This window comes from Scleropages formosus, chromosome 25 (assembly GCF_900964775.1).
Source record: "Scleropages formosus chromosome 25, fSclFor1.1, whole genome shotgun sequence".
Classification (NCBI taxonomy): domain Eukaryota; kingdom Metazoa; phylum Chordata; class Actinopteri; order Osteoglossiformes; family Osteoglossidae; genus Scleropages; species Scleropages formosus.
The window spans coordinates 3,662,225-3,680,656 of NC_041830.1; the positions used below are offsets into that span (position 1 = coordinate 3,662,225).

Consider the following 18,432-nt stretch of genomic DNA (forward strand, 5'->3'; position numbering starts at 1 on the left):
TGGCTCTGAAAGGCCGTTTCCTACCACTCCAATTTTAAACACACTTGCACAAACCTGAGCGAAAGAGACAGGACTCTATAAAAGTTGGAATTATTGCGAATGATTCTTCGAATTTTGCCTTGAACGCTCCACACACAAAAATGGTCCAAAATTGAATGCACTTTTCCATAAGGAAAATGAAATTACACAAAAGCTATAATTTAACAGTTAACATAACCATACTTTATGCAAGTATGCAACGAATTCATTATGCTATTCCAGATCAAATAAATAAATAAATCATATTGTCAACACACACACACACATTTCCAGAACCGCTTGTCCCTTACAGGGTCACGGGGAACCGGAGCCTACCCGGCAACACAGGGCGTAAGGCCGGAGGGGGAGGGGACACACCCAGGACAGGACGCCAGTCCGCCGCAAGGCACCCCAAGCGGGATTCGAACCCCAGACCCACCGGAAAGCAGGACTGTGGTCCAACCCACTGCGCCACCGCACCCCCTTATTGTTAACACATCCTTGGCAACTACAAGGGCTTATACTATCAAGAAACTGTTGTATTAACATTTAAATTTACATTTATTCATTTAGCAGACACTTTTCTTCAAAGTGACATACATCCCAGGGAAAAATATAAATGGGAACTTGATTCAGGAAATATTCATTAGAATCATTATAGTTATGAAACAGTCCTTCCTTTCAGCACTACGCGGTGTGATGATGAAGTCAGATGTAAAAGCAACAAACAGCAGCTCACAGTGGTTCACACACGTTATCATTCCACTCTAGATCATCATAGTCTAACCCCCTGGCCAAGGGTACTGAATGGCTACCACACGTTTCTCCTCACCGACTCTGAGATACTTTGAGCTCCCCTCACTGAGGGAACATAAGTAGCTGAATCTACGAGTGTCGGATTCTGAGAACAGGTCTGGAACTGAAGTTTCAACCTCGGCTCAGGTACATATTTTTTGGAGGGAAAAATATGGAAAGACTGCAGTAATCTTTCCACAGCATCCTCTCCAAACAAGTTTTCCACAACCCCAGATCTTCTCTGCAGAACCACCAACAATGCCTAAAAGGGATACAACCAGACCAATGACTGACACGAGACTGCTGATCTTGGGCGTGAAGCTTTTATCAACTGCCCTGCAACTTTATAAAGGCCCACGTGAATGATAGAGGTCCAAGCCATAGCTCTCTGGTCTTCTACAGCTACTTCCAGGCTTCTACATCTCATTTGTATCTGAGCTGACTACTCCAGGGAGTTATGACAGCCAGGAGAAGGTAGCCATTGGTAGTAGCCAAGCCACCCACCATTTTATTGTTCAAAAAACAACGTTGGCTCTTTAAACTTGAGCTCTACACTGATTTCCAATGAATGCTACTATTAATCTTGCTTCTCCTTCATGGTCGTTTTGATGAGCACTGCTAAAGACTCGTGTCTTGCACACATCAAACACCAAGCCTCTGACGCTCTTCGGTCTACACTAGTATGTACATGGCTTGAAGGGAGGAATCACCATGCAGAATCACCATGCTCCAGAACTTTATTTAATGTCCAGGTTCACATGATTCTTTGACAGACTTCAGTCTATTTGTTTCTGCATTACTTGTTGCTTTAGAATTGAAACTGCACAAAGCCTCACATGCAAAGGAAGACATCCAACAGAAGACAGATAAGCATCACTGGGAAGCAGCTTCAGCTCTTGCTGACAGACACATAAATATACATCTTAATACACTCAATAATGACACATCCAGTTCAGAGGTAGTTTGCAGAGTTGGGTTAAAGTTTTCTTACGTTTGTTTATAACCCCTTGTTCAGACTTTTCCATCACTGTACAAATCAGCTCTTTACTGAGTCAAAGTCAAAAGTCAAAGTCAACTTTATTGTCACTTCCACAATATGTTTAGAACATACATCGGAGTGAAATAGCATTTCTCCTGGTCCACAGTGTTACACAGAGGACAACAAATACAACATATACTATTACTACTACAGTAAAATTCACAATAACTAACCACTAAACTAAGAACACTATGTCAAAATAGTGGAGAAGAAAAAGAAATATGCTTAATACCAAGATCTGTTGCTACCGAGAAGCACAAGGCTGGACTGCTCCCTACCTTCCACGCAGTTTTCCACCTCCTCCAGATTGCGCAGGGTAATCCTCATCAGGCTGGAGTTAAGCATCAGCTCATTCCGGTGAGCAGGCCACATATACTCAGGTGCCAGGTTGACAAAGAAGATGCGTGTGTCGCCAGTGGCAACCTGGTTGTCGCAGATCCCCGGGTCACCAAAGCCGCCAATCATCACCTTGTTTCCGCCGTCCAGCAGAACCTCGCCATTCACCAAGCTCTTGCCTTTCAGGTAGCGCCACACCCTCACCTTCCAAAGACAAAAAGTCAGTAAGCAGGGAACTGACCACATCTACATGAGCTCAGGAGCCATTAGTTCTAATCATGAACAACAGATGAGCAATGGGTCCCAGATATTAATCCCGCTGTTAACAATGAATGAAATGCAAGAGGTATAAACCAATCAGTTTATGTTGCCAGTTGGACACAAAATCAAATTGATGGCGATTTTTACATGGAATAAAAATTACGTAAATAAAAAATTAAATTTACATGTATTCATTCAGCAGGTGTTTTTCTCCAAAGCAACTTCCAATGAACTCTACATAATGTTATCAGCCCACACCTTACTCATCCAAGGTGCCTTACACTGCTAGATACACTACTTACAATGAGTTACTCATCCATACATCAGTGAAACACACATTCCTCCTGTCACGAATACAACGCACACACTCTATGGGTTACTTTTAGAGTCACCAGTCTACCTGAACAGCATGTATTGGCACAGTGGGAGGAAACTGGAGCATCCAGGGAAAACCCAAGCATACACGGGGAGAACATGCAAACACCACACAGACTGAGTGGAGATTGAACCCACGTCCTCTCGCACCACCCAGATGCTGTGGAACATAAATCAAAGCTTTAAGACTCATGATAGAAGATAACTAAACTTATCTCTCAAAACTGTAATGTGTTCATCAAACTGTCATAATCTCACTGAAATCAACTAAATAAGTGAAAAATAATTAGTAAGTCAACACTCAGCATTCATAACCATTGCCGTCTTTGCTGGAAAAGCTACAGTAGCTGCTACAGCTAGTCAGCTTTTTGGTTAAAGTATAACTCAGGTGATAAAGTAACGGTGTTTGCCACCATCACGAGCAAGGACCCTTAACAATGGTGTACTTACTGAATTAAAATTCCAGGCAGGAAACTGGGTTAAAGTTTTCAGCTACCTGGTAGGAAAACCCACCACATGTGTCATATTTACCATTTAACTTGACTGCCAGTATTTTGAAAGCTGCTTCTATTCAGTTTCTGTAGTAACTATCACATCTTCTGGTATGCTCACCTGTTACCATCACCCAAAAGACATGCTTGTCATGCTTTGTCTACTTTTTCATAAAAAAGCTCAGCTCAGTTCAGCCCATCTCTGTCTTTTCATACCTGACATTCCATTGCCCCCCCATCCTCTGCATTCACTACGCATTACCTTTAACTGCTATAACTGATATCAAGAGCATAAATCATGATTTCACAGTCTAACATCTGTTCTATCCTGCCATACACTTTCAATGTAAATTCACCCTTACAAAAAACAATTCACCCGAGTATGATCTAAGTGGACTTAAGTAAGCCACTTTACAATGAAACTACAGAAACCCCTCGACTTACGCAAATAGGCCGTTCAACAACTTATGGAAGTCAAAAGTTACGTATGTCAGATTTCCCCTCCTCCTCCTCCACCATTCAACATAATAACATTAATAATTTTTCAATCTCAGTTATTACACCTTGACGTTTCTTTGTTATTATTGCCATTTTCATGCTATCTATTCCTTTCAAGTGCTCCTTTATACGTGCAGCATCCTTCACTATCGTATTCACAGTCGATACGGCTAAACCTCGTTCCCGTGCTATAGATGATGACTTTTGTCCACCTTCATACTTCCTTCTTATTTTCAGTTTCATCTCCAGATCAATTTCTGTACGCTTCTGAGACGGCTCTCGTTTTTCTTCAAGTGCACGTTTACCACCAGGCATCGTGAATAACGAAAAGGGTAAAAAATATGCAAAAAAAATCACTACACTAACGAGAGGAGATGTGTACAAAGCTCAAAACACACGAGAACTGGGAATATGCAGCTTCCTGCCTTGTCCGGCTTCATGTATTTCAGATGGTTTGCGTAAGTGCTATCGGCAAATAATGTGTATGCCGATAATTTTTTACAAAAATCTGGATTTACATAAGTCAAATCTACGTAAGTAGAAGTGTATCTGTTTTTGACTTATTCTTAATTTATTAATAGAGCACATTAAATGATAATTATTAACCAGGGGGCATGGTGGCGCAGCAGGCTTGGCCAGGTCCTGCTCTCTGGCAGGTCTGGGGTTTGAGTCCTGCTTGGGGTGCCTTGCGACGGACTGATGTCCCTTCCTGGGTGCGGCCCCTCCCCCTCCGGCCTTGCATCCTGTGTTGCTGGTTTACGCTCTGGCTGGCCACGACCCTGCTCAGGACAAGCGGTTGTAGACAGTGTGTGTGTATATATGAGAATTATTTTCCATATACTTGATGAACCATGTCATCACTATCCTATATTAAGCTCATGTATGGTATATATGGGAATAGGAGGAACACCAGAAATGCAGAGCATGTTGTGGCTTTGACTGCACCAAGCACTGGAGCACTGTGTAACCAGGTCTCTCAGCATACACACATTCAACATTGCGCTCACTTTTTACCTTACAACACCAACTGCTTTAAACTGGTCAGAGAATTGAGGCAAATGAAGAGACTGGTGAATATATATGGGTGATAGGATTCACATTAATTTAAGATGGGGAAAAAAAAAAAGACTAAAACATGAACATGGCATTTAAGGGCTGTTTTTTAGAATGGTTCTGTAGTTTTTTTTTTTTTTTTTACAGTAAAATGCTGAACATTTTGGAAATGGGATAAAACACACAACAGATACTCAAACACCACATGTTAGGTAGTGTTGTGATTTTCTTAATGTTCTGCAGGCAGCACAGACTGATGAAAACTGAACAGGCCAGCTCAACACAGCCACTTCATTGTTGGTCTTTAATCAATAAACACCAAATAAGCAGATAAACAGAACAGGCGCTGTCATCATGAAGCCAAAGCTGAACATCAACAACCTGGGAAAAATGGAAGAGGGACAGCTGAGGGTGCAGTGTTTAGAGCTCCTGTCTTTGAACCCAAAGGTTGCTGTTTGAATCTCACCTCTGGCTGTAGTAGCCTTGAGCAAGGTACTTACTCTACATTGCTCCAGTAAAAATTACCCAGCTGTATAAATGGGTAAATAACTGTAGGAAGACTACAACTGTAAGTTGCTTTTGAGGAAAGTGTCAGCCAAACAAATAAATGTCAACGTAAGAGCAGATGTGGAGTAACGGTTACAGCTGCCACCTTGCTGTTGGAAGGTCTCTGTTTCAAATCTCTGCTGCTGCACTAATACCCTTGAAAAGGTACTAACCCCGAACCAATATTACAGTAAGGATGCCCTGCTGTACAAGGGGGTTAGTCACTGTAAAGCTGCCCAATTTCACACTGTAAGTTGCCATCAACCTTTAAGTAATGAAAATAAAGGTTAATAATGGCAGTGTTCTTGGATTCCGTCCACCCTTATGCGCTTGTTCTTGTAAAACTCACTATACTATACACGGTACTCAATATAAGTTTAAGATCATGTCCGGATAAACCTTTACACAGCTACTCCTGTAATGTAACAAATATTTATATATTTCAAAAACAATTATTACTAGGAAGGTGATCAGGAATCATGGATATTTTGATAAAGTTTTTATGCAGCTACTTGTGTGATGAACATTGGTTCATACGGTGGAAAGTAAAACTAATTGCACTTAAGAATCACACATTTGCATCAAGAAACGCAAGTGTCTCTTTCTGCTAATGTAACGTACACATTGTATTTTCTGTGAGATGTATGTCACTTTGGAGAAAAACATCTGCTAAATGAATAAAGGTACATGTAAAACTGAAGAAAATGTGCAAGTTCAGGCACCTTCTTCGCCCACAAGACTCCAGATGAAGTGAGCTAAGAAGAACATGGCACAGGTTAGGAAAACATGGAGCTCTGATAGTAATTTTCTGTTTCAGCAAATAAATATAAAGTCCCTGTGTTAGCTACCCAAAGCAGGAGATGGGGAAAGGTGTTGAGGGACCTCAGACTGAGGACGCACTTGATGGTAAAAGAGGATGCACTCCTATCACACTAACTCGGAAACGGTGTCAGGACCTGTTAGCACACATGGAACAGAATAGGAATATCATTGCCAACCTTATTACTCAACTGTTTCTTCTGCCTCATGGAACTGATAACCAGTACACGCTTTGAATACATTTATATTTACTCATTCAGCCGACTGTTTTCTCTAGACTAAAGCAATTTATAATGTTCAACTACCTACAACTGTTCTCCCCCATTAGCAGGGTAATTTTACTGGTACTACAGCTAGGGTGGGATTCGAACCTGGGACTTGGATGCAGCAGCGCAACCAGCTGTCCCCCCATATATATTCGGTAGGTAACATTTAATGTTTCCGGAACATTAGAAAGAGCATAAAAACTTTAGAAACATTCTGTTATGCGGCCAATTCAATCAGGGTTCTGGGAGCGACGGAAGATCAATGAATTAAACAATGTTACGTTAAACGTTATATATAAAAATGTCGCACACGGTGGCGAATGCCGGCGCGACAAGTCTTCAAAGTTTATTCTCTTGAGATGAAAAGGCGAAAAATGCGTGTCGCATGAATGTAGCAGAGTACAAGGCAGGCGCGAGGACACCGACCCGACCGTGGACTTGACGCACCGCGAACGTGCGCGCACACCTGTACATGTCCGTGTTTTCTGTTTCTTTCGGTCTGTTATCATAATCATCATGGGTCTCACCTTGCAGGAGTACGTGTTGTGCACCGGGTCCATATTCATGATTTCTTCCACGGTCCCGGTCAAAACTATGTTCGCTTCTTCTTCCCTTCTCTCCAGCTCCTTCTCGGGGCAGCTTCCCCGGCAAGAAGCGCCGTGCAGAAGCACGACCGCCGCGGCAAGCACGAGCCACCCGTGCACGCGATCGCCCCGGCGTCTCGGCTGCGAACCCATGACCACCACCAGCAAAGCGGGCTGTGTGAGCAGGACAGCAGGAGGAGGCAGCGCGACTCGTCCGTGTGCTCCGATCACTCCTACAGGCTAGTGAAAGCGCGACTGAAAGAGGTGGGATGTAACCCCCGCCGCGCGCGCATGAGGAGCGAGTCAGCGCTGCGCTCGGAGCCGGCACGAAGGAGGCGACTTTGTGCCCAGGAATGCGCGTCCCCGCTCCCCCTCACTCAGGCGGCCCCTCCGCGGCGATGACGACGCTTATTTGCATACGATCTGAGTCTCCTTTTATTCCCGAACGCGGCGCAAAACGCCACCCCAAGGAGGAAGGGCCGCCACAGCCGCGGCGCGGTAGCGTGAGCGCACTGACACATATAACACAGTCACACGGTCACATACATACACCCATACGTACACACGCGGCTACGGGCTGTGTGTGTACCCCGCACACATACGAGAAACGGACGCTCATCGATCACGTGACCCGTGTGCCGCAGGAGCTCGTTAACTCTGTTCGTATCTCAATCATTTCATAATATTCCGTGTCAAATTCAGTAGTAAACAAGTAATACACATACTTAGTCATGCACTTGCTCTTGTTTGGTTTCCGGATGTTAATCTTCGTTAAATGTTCCCATGTGTGTACTTATTTAAAAAACTGAAGACAGGGTGCGTCCATGTGAACTTTTTCTAAATCTGTAATTTTACCCCTCGTTCGTCTATTCCGGTCAAATAACAGGGTTTGCGATGCGCTTCAGGAAGGACGTGGTGTTTGTACTTAATGCGATCCAGGACTTGTCGTCTGTCCTCCCGCCTCATTTCATGTGAAACCATCCGATCGGTGTTGTTATTCACTGTCACTGCCGATCCTTTGAGAAATGAACCTCATCGCAATTACTGCCCATCAATTGGACTCTAACTCACTGGAGACCATGCATGTAAGACAAAGTTGGTGTTGTCACAGCTTACATACAGAACGTCTTTTAAGCAGCATTTTTGTATTTAAAAAAAATTCAAGAATCTATGAGTCACTGAGATGATGAGTTTTAAAACTGATTATTACAGGCATATGTGCCAACTGTAAATTATGGCTGCTGAGGCTAGAGTTTTAGCAAAGTTAGGGCTGTGAGCAATGTACAACTCAGAATTAAAGAAAGTGTGGTTCCACAAAAGATCTTATGATACAAGTTCACTGTTACATTTACATTTACTTATTTAGCAGAGGCTTTTCTCCAGTGCAACATATATCTCAGAGAAAAATACAGTACATTACACCAGCAGAAGGAGAAATCAGGATGCAGATGTGATTCTTTGAGTACAATCAATTTACATTTACATTTACACTTATTCATTTAGCAGATGCTTTTCTCCAAAGCAACGTACATCTTATAGAAAATACAATGTGTATTGTTATTACATTAGCAGAAAGAGGGACATAAATACACATGCATGACTCTTAAGTGCAGTTTGTTTCTTTCCAGCATATGAACCAATGTTCCTCACACGAGTAGCTGCATAAAACTTTATTAGAATATCCACGATTCCTGATCACCTTCCAAGTAACTTTTTTTGAGATACATATAAACATTTACATTACATTACAGGAGTAGCTGTGTAAAGGTTTATCCGGGAATGATCTTAAAGTTATAGTGCATGAACATTTACACCTTACATAAACTTAAGAGATCATGGGCAAAGTGAGTCTGGAAAAGGTGCATTTTAAGACTCTTTTTCAGTGTGGACAGAGAATCGGCACTTGTGAGTGAGAGGGGGGAAGTCATTCTACCACAACGGAGCCAGAACTGAGAACCTCTGCACTTTACCTTTCATGCGTGGGACCACCAAGCGGGCAGATGTGGAGGAGCGTAGCAGCCTGGCTGGGGTGTAACGGATGATCAACTCTTGTAGATAGCTGGGAGCAGTTCTGCTGATGCTTTTGTCAGCATCAATTTGTCACATACCACTGTATAGACCAGTATGCATTACATGGGTAGCTGCACATAGGGTTTTTTTGTTATTATTATTATTTTAACTATGTAGGACTTGGTGCTGCAGCAGGTTTGCCCTGTTCCTGCTCTCTGGTGGGTCTGGGGTTCAAGTCCTGCTTGGGGTGCCCTGCAACGGACTGGCGTCCCATCCTGGGTGTGTCCCGTACCCTTCCAGCCTTGCACCCTGTGTCGTCGGGTTAGGCTCCGGCTCGCTGCGACCCCCGCTCAGGATAAGTGGTGTGTATGTATTTTAACTATTAAACAGACAACATACATGTACACATTTATAGGAGATCGGGGAGAAGTGACTCCAGAAGTTTTCTGAAGTTCTTCTTGAATGCTGAGAGAGACTCATCAGTTCTGAGTGAAAGATGGAGGTCAATCCACTGCACTGGAACAGAAAACCTTTGTGCTTTTGGGCCTATTGTGTGTGGGACCACCAAGCAGGGAGAGGATTTACATTTATTCATATTAGCTGACTCTTTTCTCCAAAGCAACTTACCATGTTAATGTTACAATTATTTACCCATTTGTACAGCTGGGTAATTTTTACTGGAGCAGTTCAGGGTAAGTATCTTGCTCAAGAGTACTACAGCTAGAGGGGAGGCTCAAACCTGCAACCTTGGAGTCTAAAGGCAGTCATACTAACCACTACACTACCAGCTGGAGCAGCATAGCAGTCTGGTTGGGGCATAGCCAGTGATCAGGTCCTGTTGATATTGTGGAGGAAACCTGTTGGTGGTTTTGTATGCATAACCAGAGTCTTGACATTCGTGCAGGCATCTGCTGCACTATTATCAAAGCATGTTGTGTCTCATAGCAAATACGTAGATAAAAAGATGGATTATTTTATGGAATTGTCCTCAGTCTGGGATAAAAATTGGTCTGATACAGACAGGTTTTGAGATGTTTTTTGAATACAAGGAGGGATTCAACGGTTCTGAGGGACACGGGAAGTTTTTTCCACAACAAGCTTTCAATTTTGGATCCTCCTCAGTGGGACAAGAAGGCAGCCAGAGGACCTCCCTTGGGGGTAGGGTGTAATCAGGTCTTGTAAGGTATAAGCAGAGTCTTGATGCAGGCGGCTATAGGAAGTCAATGGAGAGGTTTTATGTGAGGAGAGGCATGGCATAGCTTTACACGTTCAAGCACAACTAGTACAGTAACTTTTTGGATTAGCTGAAGAGCTCTTTTTGGCAGAAGCTGGAAGATCTGATAATAGAGAACTGCAGTAGTCCAAGTGAAATATCACAATAGCCTGTACCAGGAGCTGGGTAATGTATGGTGTGATGTTTTAGATTCTACAAATGCTGAACAGGAGGTACCTACAAAAACATTCAGTTCATCAACAGGAAGCCAATAGGTCTGTTTAAAATTATTAAGGTGTGCACTATTATTTTAAAAAAGATATTGATTTTGGTCTTTTACTAAAAGCAAAGGACCTGTCGACTTTGGTAATCTGGTCTACCTAAAGCTAAGCTCTATTAGTCATGAAACATCAAATAAATATTCTGTATGAAATGATGCTGATAGAAATTAATGCTGCATTTCACAAAGAAAGTGTATGTGGATGTGTGTGCTCATTATTTTAATTGAATATAGCACAATCATTAACTGCAGGGGTGGGTAACCTTGGCCCTCCACTGTTTAGCTAAGCATTTTGACTGAGTGTTTTTGAAATCATAAAAAACTGAGTTGTATCCAAAGCACTTTCAAAATGTCCACTTGATCATTTTTCAGCATTGCTGGAAGGGAAACTGACAAGTAGAAATGAATTAAATAGTATAATTTGTCTAAGTAAGCTCTGTCAAAAATGCACAGCCAGTATTTAACACATCAGCCTTTGTTAGATTTATTTAGTCTGAAAAATTAAGCACAGTTTTGCAATGATATACTTTTATTCAATTAAAAAAGCTTTCGTGAGCTCTACCTAAGACTACATTTTTTCTACAACTGGAAAAACATTTGGAACTCTCTGAAACTGTCAGTGGTGGGTCGGGGGTTCAAGCCCCGCTTGGGGTGCCTTCCGGCAGACTGGCATCGCGTCTAGGGTGTATCCCCTCCCCCTTCGGCCTTGCGCCCTGTGTTGCAAGGTAAAGCTCCGGCTCTCCGCAACTCTGCTTGGGATAAGCTGTTATTACTAATGTCTGTGTGAGAAACTCTCAATTACTCTGCTTGAGGGACCATAGACAGATATCCTCCAAACATGTTACAGCATCAATTTATTATTATTATTATTATTATTATTATTATTATTATTATTATACTATCTCATCCAGGTTTATCTTCTTCAGCCTTGCGCCCAATGCTTCCGGGATGGGCTCCAGTTTACCACGGCCATACTCAGGATAAGTTGTTCATTAACTGGATGGATGGATTATTATTAAGTGTATTCCTCTGTCTCTCTAGTATAAGGATGAAGACACCTGTTAGTTGATGATTGAACAAGGCTTGACCCCCAGTGTATCGTAACAAGTTCCACTGGGGGCTGTGGAGTGTGAAGTGGCTACAGGTGTGTGTGTTTGGGGGGCAGGGGGATGCACAATTTGATATATTAAGTGGACAGATCCATGTTGTAGGGATCTTAGAAGAATAGCACTCACATACTTAGGGAGGGCTGCATTATGTGGTCCTGATTTCAGTTTTTAGCACTACATTTACATTTATTAATTTAGCTGACGAATTTTTTACAAAGCGACTTACAATGTTACCCATTTATACAGCTGGGTAATTTTACTGGAGCAATTTAGGGTGTGTACCTTGCTCAAGGGTACTACAATTGGAGGTGGGACAAAAGCACTAAACTTAAAAGGATTACTATAGTTCACCATGTTTTCCTTAATCTTCATTTGTTAAAATAATTAGCTAGGCACTCACATTTGCGTGGCTGTGTATGTATGTATGCTGTGAGAAAAAGTGACAGACTGTGTATTGTTCGTTGCAAGGGTCCAGAGCCTATCCTGGAATCACTAGGCACATGGCTGGGAGGACACATTCTGAGCAGAGCATCGACCCATCACAGGGTAGCCAAACGGTCCGTGTACGTTGCGTTCATTTATTTTTTTGATTCGAAATTGAAAAACAAAATGTGAATTGCGATGCCTTCATTTGTTTTTTGTTTTTAAAATGAAAAACAAATTATGAAGTAACTATGTTTAAAAACCATTTTTTTGCTCAAAATGTGAAATATTTAAAATGCCTTATTTATACCTTCTTGCTGTCTTATTTTTTGACTAAGTTATTTTGTTTTGTGGTATTTTTGAACAACCCGCATGTAAACTAATTGAAACCGAGCATAATCCATTAGTGGCTTCTTCGAACATGCTGGCTTCGCTCCGAGTTATTCATAAATTAATACGGATCACTATGTGCTTTTCAAAAGCAGCAAGAGAGTGACAGTAAGGGAGGATGACATGTCCACCGAGAAAATCGGCAGGATTTTTCAGGTGCTACTTTTTAAGAATCTTATTTCTAATTAAGCCCCAGTTTTAAAAGCATTGTGAAGTTCTAGGTTCTAGTTCTAGGTTAGACTACTTGTTAGATTGGAAATATTGTGCACTTTAGGGCATTCATCATATTTGGTATTGTAAGATATTGATTTCTACACCTTGTATGATTAAACAAAAAGAGAAAATTAATAAACAAGTCCTTTTCTTTTTTGTGTGTGTGCTCAGAAACAATGAAAAGGGGTTTTTTTCTCATTTTTCTGCTTTCAGTATTAAATCAAAAAACAAATGAAGGCATCGTAATTCGCATTTTGTTTTTCAATTTCGAATCAAAAAACAACGCACCCCAAACCTGCATACACTGTGAGCAATTTAGCATCTCCAAATCACTTGAAACACAAATCATTACATTGTGTTAGGAAGCAGGGGTGCGGTGGCGCAGTGGGTTGGACCACAGTCCTGCTCTCCAGTGGGTCTGGGGTTCGAGTCCCGCTTGGGGTGCCTTGTGGCGGACTGGCGTCCTGTCCTGGGTGTGTCCCCTTCCCCCTCCGGCCTTACGCCCTGTGTTGCCGGGTAGGCTCCGTGACCCCGTATGGGACGAGCGGTTCTGAAAGTGTGTGTGTGTGTGTGTGTGTGTGTTAGGAAGCCCGCACAGACTGGAGCTGAACATACTAACTCTACACGGAATGAATTGGATTCAAACCTATACCCAAACAGCCCACTTGCTAAGAGGCTACAGCACTACCCCTCTGCCACCATGCTGGCCTGAAGTAAGGCAATAATATGATTAGGTGATGTCTCAATATAGAAGCTGAAATGTGCAAAAGTTTGGGAAATTTTCTTCTTTCCTCAAACATCCTGATTGCTTCTCAGCCTGTTACCTATGATCAAAGTGAAGTACTGTGATTTCAGCGGGGGCAGAGTGAAACCTAATATGCGACTATGTGTGACTTGACAGCAGATTTCTCTGAGTGAAACTCTGCTTCCTGGAAGGGACTTATTTTATTTTGGGTAACCTGTGGAGCTTAATGTGCAGGGTGGCTTGTCCACTGTCCCTGCAGGGTGATACAGTTTTCAGTTTTTTTATTAGTTAGTTCAGCCCTTCCACAGCTCCGAGGATCCAGAAGACAACATTGACTTCTACAGTGAGGATGTCGGTTCTTGGAAGGTAGTCTGCATCCAATGCAACAGACCATCGTCGTTCTTTGACCTCACGCTACCAATCACAAAGCCAATCACACTACCTTACACCCCTAGTCTGTGTAACCGTTCTGGAAGAATGACCAGAGGATCATGACGGTCAACATCTTCGACCCTTTCATGTCAGCAGCAGCCGTGGGAATCTTTCTGGAAGAGTTTGACGATGTCAACAAAGGACGCAAAGATCTGTGGGACGAGCTGGGCTTCTGGAACAGGTGGAGACAGTTTCAAGTACGTATTCTTGTAGTAAGAAATCACACTGTAAACTAGTTTAAGGCATTTATACTCACCTGAGTTCCCTGCCAGTTTGGCTACTTCACCAGAGCAGATACCATCAAGTTGCAAGGGTTTCTTTTTTCTTCCTGCCTGTTCGTGTTTCTGCTTTACTTAAACGCAATTTTTTTCAACTGATCACAGATCAAGAAACAAAGGGCTCTAGAGAGTCAAGGTTTAAATTGAAACAAAATGTCCTGATGCTGCAACAATATAAACACCAAAAATCAATACTGCAGTGCCCAACATTCGGTTCAGATGGGGCAAAGAAGAGATACCATTCATTATGAACATTTATTGAAATACCGACACACAGAGAGGTATCGGCGCATACCCATGATGTTTTCAGTTAGAAGACCCCTGTTCCTGAAAAACCTACACCTCAAGCTAGCCTCATTTCACCTTCTCAGCTTAATCACACTCCCCAACAGGCACTCACCACTTTATAACCCCTGTCAGCCCTTACAGCAGTCGAACAACTATTTTACATTTTTCCCCACAACTATTTACAATAATTATCTTTTCCCCATTGAGCGTGGTGCTCATCAGTAACATGAGTCATTACATTGCCCCTCGTCAAAAAGAACAGCAGTGCCCTTGATGCCTACCTGCCGCAGGACTGTGACTATCAGATGTGCCTCCGGTCAGGAACACAGGTCCTGGACATTCAGCACTGGCAGCTGGGGCAGGGAAAGCTGAAGTATTCCATCATAGCTGCACACCCAGGGGCCGAAGCGGCTATCCTCACCCTTTGTTCGCTCAGCCTCGGGACCCAGCATAGCTCTTACATTTACATTTATTCATTTACCGGATGCTTTTCTCCAAAGTGACATACATCTCAGAGAAAATACAATTTGTGCATTATATTAGGAGTGAGACATAGCTGCAGACGTGATTCTTAAGTAAACCTAATTTGTTTCTTTCATTGCACAAGTACATTTATTTATTTAGCAGATGCTTTTTTCCTTTTTCCAAAGCGACTTACAATTGATACTATGTAATGTTACCAGCCCACACACCTCATTCACTAAGGTGACTTACATTGCTAGATACACTACTTACAATGGGTCACTCATCCATACATCAGTGGAACACACTCTCTCTCTGTCACACACACACACTATGGGGGAACCTGAACAGCATGTCTTTGGACTGTGGGAGGAAACCAGAGCACCCAGAAAAAACCCACACAGACACAGGGAGAACATGCAAACTCCACACAGACTGAGCAGGGATCAAACCCACATCCTCTTGCACCACCCAGGTGCTGTGAGGCAGCAATGTTGCTCACTGTGCCACTGTGCAGCCTGTAGGTATACAAAACTCAGCACAGACGAATCCTGATCACCTTCCTACAATTATTTTTTTTTAAAGGTACACAAACATTTACATACAATATAGGAATACTGGGGGGTGCTGTGGCTCAGTGGGTTGGACCACAGTCCTGCCTTCCAGTGGGTCTGGGGTTCAAGTCCCGCTTGGGGTGCCTTGCGATGGACTGGCATCCCGTCCTGGGTGTGTCCCCTCCCCCTCCGGCCTTACGCCCTGTGTTACCGGGTAGGCTCCGGTTCCCCGTGACCCCGCTTGGGATGAGCGGTTCTGAAGATGTGTGTGTGTGTATAGGAATACTGGCTATGTAGAGACGTATCTGGGCATGATCATAAAGTTACAGTGCATGAACAATTACACCATACATGAGCTTGAGAGATCATGGGCGAAGTGAGTCTAGAAAAAGGTGAGTTTTCAGACCCTTCTTGAATGTAGACAGAGTTTCTGCAGTTCTAAAGGAGAGGGGGAGATCATTCCGCCAGAACTGAGAACCTCCGCGTTTTACTTTTTGTGCACGGGATGACCAAGCGAACAGAATTAGACGAGCAAAGCAGTCTGGTTGGGGTGTAGCGGTTGATCAAGTCTTGTAAATGGCTAGGAACAGTTCTATTGATGCATTTGTAGGCAGTAACCAGAGTCTTGAATTTGATCCAGGCAGCTATAGGAAGCCAGTGCAGAGAAATGAGAAATGAGTAGGGTAAATATATGAGAAGTAGTATATATTGTAGCACAATGTGGAAGAAACAATGAACAAACGGACGATCAGAGCTGCATAGAAAATATTCTTTTAATGGCTAGCACACATTAACGCGGGAGAGTCTCTGTGCAGAGAGTCTCTCTGAGCAAATGCAAACAGCAGTAATTTATTCACAGTTGTGCTGGACAGTCACGCCTCAAAAATCTTCCTCAAGTTCTTTGTGCTTCTTCCGTCTCCGTGCAGGCAATGTCCTGCCGCATTTTGCTTGTTGTTGAGCATAAGTGGTTTCATTTCCTAAATTCCCATGGGATGTTCAGGACAACAAGTTTCTCACACATTGTTATCCTTGATAGAAGCATCTGTTCTACTAAATACTGCATAGTTATGTATAATGCTTTAACGTTAATGCTTAATGTTAAATTTTTCTCTCACAATAAACAACGGCAAAGACCGCACGTGCGTTGCTCTTGTGCTCTGTTTTAAACAGGTTCTTGGGGGGGGGTTCTCCAGGGTCGTTTGGACAGGGGCCAGGGGTCGTTCTCTTGTTGTGTGCTCATGGTGGGGTTCTCTCTCTCTCCATCTCTTTCTCCCTCTCTCCCTCTGTCTCCTCCCTTCACTGTTGACCACAAGGGGAGAAACAGGGTTCTCAGTTAGCCTTAGCTGTGGCAATCCCGTCGCTGTTTCCACCCCCACCCCCCGCCGTCTGCTTTGGCGTGCCACAGTCCTCCACCACCACATCCAGGCCTCTGGCTCGGGGGGGCAACTGGGTCACTGCTTGGCCTACACCCCTCCCCACCTTCAGAGGAAGTTTGGGACCACCAGGTCCTGACCCCGTCGATGGATAATCTGGAACCTGTAGGGCGGCGAAGCCAAATACCACTGGGTGAGGCGGGCGTTGGTGTCTTTCATGGAGTACAGCCACTGCAAGGGTGCGTGGTCCGTGCACAGTTGGAACTCCTGTCCCAGAAGGTAAAAGTGGAGGGAGTGGACCGGCCACTTTATTGTGAGGCACTCCTTCTCGATAGCGCTGTATTTACACTCCAAGGGAGCTAACTTATGGCTAATGTACAGCAGGGGCCGCCACTCCCCCTTTACCTCCTGGGAGAGAACTGCCCCCAAACCCTGATCTGTAGGAGGAAGGGGAGCGAGAAGTCAAGACCGGATCCAGGGCCCCTTTGGGGGGTGAGGTCCATTAAGAGGGATAAACCGACAACAATAATTCGCTACCCCCAGAATAGACCTCACTTGTTTTTTGGTCTTGGGGACCGGACACGCCCCAGTCGCGGCAATCTTGTTAAGCTGCAGCCGAATATGTCTGTCTCCCAAGAGGAACCCCAGATACCGTACCTCACTCCTCACAATTGCACACTTCGCTGGATTTGCTGTGCCATGACCAGTTGGGACTGTACATGACGACATCATACAAATAGGCCGCGGACCCGGTCCATGAGCCTCTTGAAGGTGGATGAGGCCCCATGCAAACCAAACGGGAGTGAGACAAATTGGTGTAAACTAAAAGGAGTGGTGAAAGCGGAGATGTCCTTGGACTCTGGCGATAAGGGAATCTGCCAGTAGCCCTTGGTGAGATCCAGTGTCGAATAAAACCGAGCAAATCCCAGTCGGTCTAGCAACTCATCCACCCAGGGCATGAGGTAGGCATCGAACTTTGTGACTGCATTGACCTTTCTGTAATCCACACAAAAGTGGATGGAGCAGTCAAGTTTCGGAAGTAACACTACCGGACTGCTCAAGTCGCTGTGGGATTCCTCAATGATTCCCAGCTGCAGCATTTTTTCGAGTTCGTCCTGTATCACTTTGCGCTTGTGGACAGGAACGTGATATGGGTGGCTACGCACAGGCCCTCCCGCTAGGGGCTGAATGTGGTGGTACACAAGATTCATCCAACCTGGCAAAAGGGAGAATACATCGGCAAATTCCTCCTGCATCTGAGTCACCTCCCTAACTGCTGGTCTGAGAGACCCTGCCCTAGTTTGATGGGGGGAGTCTCTGCCCAAGTCAGGCAGTTTCAGGCCCAACTCATCCTGCACCGGGTCCATGGTGGCTAGGGAGGCAATGGGCACATCTTGCCAGCGTTTCAGGAGGTTCAGATAGTAAATCTGTCATGAACTGAGTATTTTGGACCAGAGGACCTTGTAGTCGACCTCCCCTATGCGCCGTGTGACCACAAAGGGCCCTTGCCACTTGGCGAGTAGTTTGGACTCTGAGGAGGGAAGCAACACGAGAACCTTATCACCCGGTGTGAAAAAACGT

General features: G+C 43.9%; 1 protein-coding gene across 3 annotated transcripts in view; it reads right to left on the reverse strand.

Moving 5' to 3' along the window:
- agrn (agrin) overlaps positions 1–7,496 on the reverse strand; it is a 230,540-nt gene extending 223,044 nt beyond the window's left edge. For 2 of the 3 annotated variants that reach the window (XM_018742004.2, XM_018742003.2), the window contains exons 1-2: positions 7,025–7,495; positions 2,131–2,392 (exon numbers count right to left, since the gene is read on the reverse strand). In XM_018742004.2, the coding sequence (XP_018597520.1) occupies positions 2,131–2,392; positions 7,025–7,234 (472 nt within the window). In that variant the 5' untranslated portion in view covers positions 7,235–7,495. Of the gene's footprint in view, positions 1–2,130; positions 2,393–7,024 lie in introns of all 3 variants that reach the window. The other variant, XM_029249477.1, reaches the window with a different exon arrangement.
- Between the last annotated feature and the right edge of the window lie 10,936 nt (positions 7,497–18,432).